The sequence below is a fragment of the Phalaenopsis equestris genome, unplaced genomic scaffold, assembly GCF_001263595.1.
Source record: "Phalaenopsis equestris unplaced genomic scaffold, ASM126359v1 Scaffold000610, whole genome shotgun sequence".
Taxonomy (NCBI): Eukaryota; Viridiplantae; Streptophyta; class Magnoliopsida; order Asparagales; family Orchidaceae; genus Phalaenopsis; species Phalaenopsis equestris.
Genome location: NW_018165050.1, coordinates 588,895 through 597,658, shown reverse-complemented (window position 1 = coordinate 597,658; position 8,764 = coordinate 588,895). Strand labels below are relative to the sequence as shown.

The 8,764-nt window shown below is 33.2% G+C and overlaps 1 protein-coding gene across 1 annotated transcript in view; it reads left to right on the top strand.

Annotated features, from left to right (window-relative positions):
- LOC110029932 (trigger factor-like protein TIG, Chloroplastic) overlaps nt 1–8,764 on the top strand; it is a gene marked incomplete at its 5' end in the record, with an annotated part of 51,412 nt that overhangs the window by 38,697 nt on the left and 3,951 nt on the right. The window contains one exon of the mRNA XM_020732431.1: nt 4,192–4,346. Coding sequence (XP_020588090.1) covers nt 4,192–4,346 — 155 coding nt within the window. The remainder of the gene's footprint in view (nt 1–4,191; nt 4,347–8,764) is intronic.

The window sequence follows — 8,764 nt, the reverse complement described above, 5'->3', positions numbered from 1 at the left end:
ATGATAATCTTAAGGGCTATAATTCTATCACCAACTCTATTAATTTTTACAACATTATCTTTCAAACTCTTATCTATAATTATACCTACATCAAATCTAGTGTGATTTTTACCAGAATACCAAAGTTTAAAACCTAAATTATCAATCTCCTTAGCATTTTCTCCAACCCACTTAGATTCTTGAATACATAAGCTATTAATTTTTCTTTGAATCATAATATCAACTAATTCCATTAATTTACCATTTAGAGTACCAATATTCCAAGATCCTATTCTAATATTAGTTTCACTAGTTTCATGAACTAACTTCTTTACCAGCATTCACCCGTCATGTGGGAACCTTTGCTTATTTAACACTGCACACGGGCGCTGGTGTAGCGGCCCTTGCACACTTTTCATTGTATTCAGGCTATACAGCGCGTCGCTTCCCGGGGACGCCCTAGCACTTACACAATGATCAAAAGGTTGTTCCAAGTAATAGAAACAAAATTGAAAATCTCCACTGCAGATCTGTTCAGATAAAATGCTGACAATGTAAATCTTTTATTGGCAAATCCATTAATAAGAAATTATTTCCAAATGGATCTTTAACCTATATCAACAAATAAGTATTTGTCCCGGAAACAGGACCCATAAAAAAAAAATCAATCCAAGAAGGCAGACAAGCAGACTGAAATGAAGCAATGAATCAGCGACACCAGAAAAGTTTTCAACAACCACAGAAAAGTTCCCAACTTCGATGGGTGTAAGAGAAATATTCCAAAGATAGGATCTCCATCAACGTAAGGAAAGATAGCGGATATATATGAGCTATTTCCTTTCTTCCCACCACAGAAACTGAAAATTGCATGTTTAATGTGCTGAGGTTACCATTTAAAGAAATTTTCAAAAGCTTAATCTTAATATTTGCCGGATCACCAGCTTGATAAGTGGCTTTATTATCCAGCCAACCGACAGCAAAGCAAGGATTAGGTATTTTAACTCGCAAACCTCTCTGAGATGTAGAGTGATGTGCCGCTGTTGGAACTGGAAGCAAAAATTAAGCGTTCAAACCATAATATAATAGAACATAATACCTCCATTTCTGCCAAACTTTTGGATATACTAAACCCTTTGCGTTGTTTCTCGTAGGAACGAAGCAGAGGGTGAGAAAGATTGGACTTTCAAAATTGTTCTTCCGAACACTACCATTCCTTTTGTTGCCTTCAAGCTAGCATGCGGCTGTCTGCTAGAGTTTCGGACAGGAGGAAAGGCAGGGAATCATGTCTATCTGTTTTAGTTTCTAAGGATGTCTTTGCATATTGCGATTTCATCGTTGTTTTTTTCTCTTGCTCTAGTCGTGACTGTATTGCCCGAATAGGGAAAAATGACGAGACTTTCGGTCCCGGGTCGTGTAGTGGAGATGGGAAATGGGGAGTTTGAACTAGTGGAGAGAAGGATTCCTTTATGAGTTTGCAACGGAGAAGCACATGAACAATTTTTTGAAACCAAGAGAGGGACTTGTTATGGGTTTTAATTTAATTTTTTTTTTTTTAACAGTCAACAATGGCGAGGCTCATTGGTCAATTGTCTAAATTGCGCCCAAATTGCACTTTTGGGTGAGCGGTATTATGATCCTTCTGATTGTTGCAACATGGAAGTCCTTTCTTTTAAGCTATTTTTTTAGGTATATAAGGGAATGGGTTGTTTGAAAATTTCAAAAATGCGACAGGTGTGTTTCTACAGTGATTATTCCCATTTGATATATTAGTACAAGAGCCCACAAATAAGTTGATACTTGAGAGACATCGACTTACAGAAATATAAAATGTTTTTTACATAATGAGACTTGTTTATAGAAAGTAAAATTAAAATAGTTGTTCAATGTTTATAAATTATGCATAAAATATAAGTGTGGTGGAAAATTGATTGTAATGCTTATCAATGTTGTGAATACTTTAATGACACTTTGTTGATTAGCAATATGTACAACCCTCCCATCCTTGATATAGAATGCTCTACATCAATTTTATAATTGATTTAGATCATTTGAACTAGTCTAAATGGCCCTACTATTGTCATCATGTTGTTTGATTCATTTTGAAAAATATCCTTTTGATCAATTTATTCTCAAAGACTCTAACACAGTAAGCTTTAGCACTAGCAGAAATGAGAAAATGCACTAAAGACTAGAGAGAACTTAATAACAAGTCAATTCATTCTAAAAGAACGAAAAACTTAAAACTGAAACTTCACATCTAACGTTCAAACGCATAAAGTTCGAATGAAAAAAAGAACGCATAAGCATTCATACATAAAATCTTATGCTCTAACGAGGAGATTATTTATTTTATAAAGCTCAGATACGTATGCAGTAAAAATCTTATGCTCTAACTTAAACACATTATGGAGTAAAAAAACATTTCTTGATAAAACTCAGATACCTATGCAGTATTTTGTTGTTTAACTAAATAAGAAAATTATGATTTCTAAAGGAGTTTAACGAGTAAATAATAATTTTTTCTTTCATAGTGATTGAAATTTCACGGTTTGAATGTTTATTCTATATAAATTTATGAATCTTTTATTTCAGAATTGTTTGATTTATTTGTTCAGGGAAACTGCAAAAAGATGCATCCATAATGTGCATGAGTAAAGTTTGATAATGTTTATAGAATTATAAATAGTTGAAACAAATGCAAAAGTGTGCTACGGCTTATGTGGATGCTTGTAGATGGAAAAATTATTTTTGAAAGCAAATGTTTTTTTTTCCCCCATTTGAGGTGGAATTGAATTCCTCTTTTTTGTCGAAAGGAAATTTGTGTAGTTGGATCATTTGTGTAGTTGTATATCAATATTAGCATGCAACTGTATCCAATCCCAAAGCTTGTTTTCTAACTTCAGGCAACCAAGTAAACCCTAAATAAATTCATAGTAGGCTCGTATTTTGTGCCTTGAATATTCCCTAGATATTCTGTGAAAAACAAATGTTATTGTAAGGAACTTGTTGTTCGTAATTCCAAATAAGAACATTTAGAATAAGACAGTGATTGAACAAATTAAGTGGAATTTTAAAATTTTGAAGATCCATACAATCCATACGAGAAAAATTGAAGAGATTGAAAACACTAAAGTACACATATGAGAATATGTTCTTTTTCTTGAATCATTGTTTATATTTTTCGCATTAATTCTATACATTGTTTATCACTCCCGAGAAAGTATATATTTTTGTTGAGTATAGAATTAAAACAGTCAAGCTTAAATGAAGTGAAATAACAAGCAACCCAATCCGTTTAAGGGCCGTAATATATGATCTACAAAATAATTCATTTCAAAACTTTAAATGCTTTGCAATCACCCATAGATGGGAAAAGTAAAAAATAATATGTGCAATGAAATTAAGTTAAGTTGTCAATCAATATAATGAAAATTCCTTTGCGATAATTCCTCAAGGATTTTCTTGCTAATTTATCTACTACTAGAGGCATGTTCACGCCGAATTTGTAGATTTTTTGATATATGTACTTGTAAGCTTTTAGTACTTTATTCCGAGCTACAAATTTTTTGAAGTCTTCCTTCACATAAAAGTAAAACAATCTTTGACTTGACATCCATATATATCATCTGTTCAGTTTCATCAAAGCAAACTGGACAACGTCCTTATTCAGATTTGATCTTGTGGCATTGTTGGCAGGAGGATAAGGCTAGTCATTGTAATCAATGGAGCTTCTGCTATCACTATTCTTCTCTATGTAGATAGAGTGGGTAAAACAAAGCTGATGAAACAGGTGCAGGGGATGTGGATGGTGCTGGTTGTGAGAATAGCAGAGAAGCATGGGAAGAGACTGCTAACAAAGAGTTTGAGGAGGATTTTAAGCCATAATTGACACAACGCAAAGTGCATTTAGAAGAAATGAGGAATCACCTCTCATGAATCTGTCATCAAGACCAGATTCTTGTTAGATAAATATTTGGAATTTTATTTTAACATGTAAAATTCAAAATTGAATATTTCAATTTGATTAAGTTTTCAATTGGATGGTCAGATCTTTTCTGGGCAAAATTTCAAGTCCTTTTTTGTAGTTGTAAGGATTCCTTTAACACAGATTAATTTTTATTAGGAAAGCTATCATGTGCATGTTTTTATTATTCTTCTATGAGATTATCTTTACTATTCTTTGGGATGGCACTTAAAAGGTATGTTTTCCAGGGTTTCATTTGGACACAGATGAGGCTGACAACCTCCTTCCTGGGTTTCTTAATTCAATAGTAGGAATTAAGCAAGGAGAAACAAAATCATTTCATCTTCAGTTTCCAGAATCATGGGAACAAGTAAATCTCCGAGGCGTTCAGGCTCAATTTACTGTGAGTTTCATTTTACACTTGCTTTCTGAAGCCAAATGTATTATTTTTTCTCTTGATCTAAAATGTAGTCGCATTTCCTTCTGATGTAGGACGGATTGGTGTCCTAAGTTCATTAATAATCCATACCTAGGATAAAGAAGCACAAAAAAGCACAAATGTCACTATTTGTGGTTTTCAAAGTTTTATTTTAGCAAAGATCAATCTCTTATGTTGCTAAATCTTAAATACCATAAAAAATCTGAGAATGACAAAATTTCTGGAGTTATTAAGATTCACGTCATAATAAGAAAAATCGGAATATATAAATTTGACAAAATCACAATCATGCACAGAAATTAATTATGGAATATTTTGGAAGAAAGAACAATGATAAGTATCGCCAATTGGAAGATTTATGTTTCGTGTGGGTTCAAGAAAAATCATCCCCAAAAGTTTATTAAACTTATAAAATGCTCAAAGAATTCACACTCAGAGTTGAGAGTTAGCTAAAATGTTATTCAACCATATTGATAGATTTGCATGCCTCAATGGTCATATTTATAACCTAAATGACCCAAAATTTGTTACTTATTGGAACCCCCCAATAGTTGGTCCAATACTGTTACTTTCACTTCAATGCACTCAAATTCTCAATTCAGCTTCTGCAAGTTTATAATAATTCCTGGCCTCAATTGTAGTGTAAAACTTGAGGATTGGGGGAACAAGTTAGCTACATTCCACATCATTGAATACATCTATAGTTATATAGCTAATTGAATTGAGAAATTGATGTTTGGTGGTGGTTCTTGGCACGAGAAAACAAATATGTTCCGCAGTGTGATGACACACATGTTTATCACGCAAGCATACTTGTTGATCAAGCAGTATAATAGATTTGAGACCAAGTATCGATCCCACGAGGAATGAGTTAATCTTCAAATATTTCAACTACTAGTTTACTAAGTCTTAATTTAGTTCAAAGTGTTGCTTGTTTTCAAATGATTTTTATAAAAATTTCTAATTTACTAAAGTTAAAACTTGCATTTTTTTGGTTTTTGCTAATGCGAGAAAGTCTTCCAAAAATTAATGTTTATCCACCAAAATTTGTTCCTAAAGATATTGGTAACCCTGGAAAATTACTCATTCTATTCCGAGATATATGAAGCGTTGGAGTAACATATTATTGTTAAATCCTTAATCTTGCAAAGGCTCTCCAGATTCTACATTCCCTATGTAATTATAATCTCCTAATGACATTATTTCTATTCCACTAAATAACTATGTTAACCTAATTGTTCTTCTGGTATAAGTCAATAGTTTTAGATAACAATCAATTTTAACTTTTCTAGTAGCTTGCAAAAAAGTAAATGAAGTCCTAAAGGTCAATACATCAACATATTGAACAATCATTTCAGAAAATTCCCATGGAATAAAGAAAAATTTCATAATACCAAGGAAGTAAGAAAACTAATTCCTAAACATTTGTATAAAAAACACAATGGATTTTATTGAAAGTAAAAGCAAAAGTTTATAAAGAGAAAGAAAAGATTACATTCGGTTGAATCTTCTTTTCGCTCCAAGATGATCCTCCCTTGTACAATGCACTTTCTTCTTGATTCACTTCTACCACTTACACAGATGATTCTCACAATCTCACACACACCCTAAGCACATACACTCACTTTTCTTTCCACAAAGAACTTCTTTTTGTTCTTTGTCTGAACCCGTTTCCATGCCTCAAATCGGAGCATCTTAAGCACTTAACTCGTCTGAACTGTCAACAAACTGCAATAAACCACCATAAGTCGTTAAGTAGCATCGGGGCACTAGCCGAGTAACACTGGGGGTGCGGCGGTGCTGGGTTTGGGTTCCACGTTTTATGGCTCCGATTCGTCACTCTAGGTCTTTGCGGCGGCACTGGTGCTTGGTGCTGTGGCGCTTGGACTCTGGCATTGCAATGTCCTGCTCTATGTATTTCTTGGATGGAAGAGACTTTGGGTGCTGGGGCACTTCGTCTAGGCGCTAGTCCATAATTCCCCCAATTTCTTTCAAATTCTTCTTTCATTACAAATAAAAATATAGAAATGATACAAAACATGTACTAAACACAATACAATAGTGCAACACATTTTATAGACATCATAATGCATAATCTATGCTACAATTGTTTGCTGTGATAAAAAAATATAAAGCCATATTTTGAAAAAAAATCAGTTGAACTCAATGGAAATAATAGTAACAAAATCAATTGCAATAACAGTGTATTTCTAAATCATTGGATGGTCAAAGCTTAAGATTGATTGTGTGCTAAAACATAGAATTGGATGCATGTTAACTATGTATTCCAAACTTAGAAGTGAAATATCTTGCACTATAAATAAAATCTATTTTGGTAACTTAAATGCTAGACAACACATCTTAATCTCATCGATATCGATATCATTTACATGATTACTTCAAAAAATACAACACCAACACTCATTATATTTATCCCAATACTGTTGCTTACTTTTTATGCTTCAGACTAGTATGCACTTTAAAATTAGAATTAGCTCTTCCTAGCTTTGGAAAAATTGGCTTTGATGATTTAAGGATTTTATGTCAATCAAGTAGGTTTGGACATCGCTCCTGTCTTTCTTGCAACATAATTCGTGAAGCATTGCAAATGAGATTGTTACATTATTTCTTGTCTTTCTTACCTTATCTCGGATATCCGCTCTCATTAGTTAGCAAAGAGTTGAATTTTGATTCATGACACAAAGCAATTGCAAACTATTATGTTGAAAATTACCCTGAAGCATTTAAATGTTGGTTAAAAATATCCTATGAGGTTTTATTATAATTATAAATTAGTTATTAATATTGTGCATAATTTCAAGCGACATGAACAAACAATTTATTTAGAAGTAGCATGCATTTTATAAAGAAGCTAGACAGTAATCTAACTTGTACTATGTGTGCGCCATTGATGGACAACTTGCATTCATTATCACTAAAGAATTAATAGAAATAGTATTTTGATAACTGACATGCAAGCTTGGAATATATATTATCCTTTAATTTGCTTTAGCGGAGTATAAATAAGTTAATCTCCATCAATTTCACAGGTACAAATGTTCCATCTAGCCCGGTAGTCCTCTTTCTTATTTACTTTATGCCAACTTAGTAATTCGTGGGATTATTATTGTAATCTCATCATTCCATGGATTATTGTAATCATTTTGTAATTTTTTTTTCTACTCATCAATTTGTGGACTATTTTAATTATTTTATTATTATCATTTGTCAGAATAGAATCCAAGATATTTCTTATTGATACAAAGGGGAGTAGAAATACCCATTACAGGATATACTTGTAAGGAAACAAATAAAATCAGAATAAAGGAATAAAGGAATAAAGGAAAGAAAATAAAAGCAAATAATAGTAATTAAAATAGAATTCTGTATTAATATGTATTTTAATTGTCTAATACTCCCCATAAGTTAAAGCATAGATGTCAGTTTTGTTCAACTTAGATTTGAACTCATCGAACAATGACCGAGAAAGTTCTTTTGTGAGAATATCTCTCAGCTAGCTACTTGATGACATAAACGAAACACAAATTTTTCTGAATATGAGCTTTTCCTTAATGAAGTGATGGTTAATCTTAACATGTTTGGTATGATCATGCTGGAAAGGGTTATGAACAATGCTTATGATAGTTTTGTTATCACATAACAACTGTAGGGGAGCAAAGACTATCATATGTAGTTCGTGGAGCATGATGTGTAACTAGATAACTTTGCAAATTACCAGGGACATGGATCAAAATTGTTTCTTATTTTTCCACATGACCAGGTTTTCCCACACGAATGAACAGTACCCCGAGGCAGATCCCCGATCATGGACGAACCCAACCCAATCTGCGTCTGTGTAAATTGCAATAGAACGAGAGGACTGGCGGGAAAAAAAAATAAACCTGAGCCTGGTGTTTTTTTTAAATAGTGGAGAATCCAGTGGACAGCTTGGAGGTAGTGCACATAGGGATCATGCATAAACTGATCATTATCCCAACTACGTAGCGTATGTCGGGGCGTGTATGGGCAAGGTAGATGAGTTTCTCTATAAGACGTTGATAGTCAGTTTTGTTTATAGGAATTGCATTTGGAACATCAAGTAGTTTTTTATTGGGATCCATCGGGACAGCCACTGGTTTTCACAGGAGAAGATTATTATTTGTCAAAAGGTCATTCACATATTTTCGTTTAAACAAGCAAATACCCTGAGATGATTGGACAACTTCCATGCCTAAAAAGTATCTGAGAGATCCTAGGTTCTTCATTTCAAAGGAAGTAGCAAGCATGTCTTTCGGAGACTCCAATGTTGATAGATTGCCACCTGTGAGAACAATATCGTCAATATAGACAATAAGGATAACTACCTGGCCCTGAAGGAATGC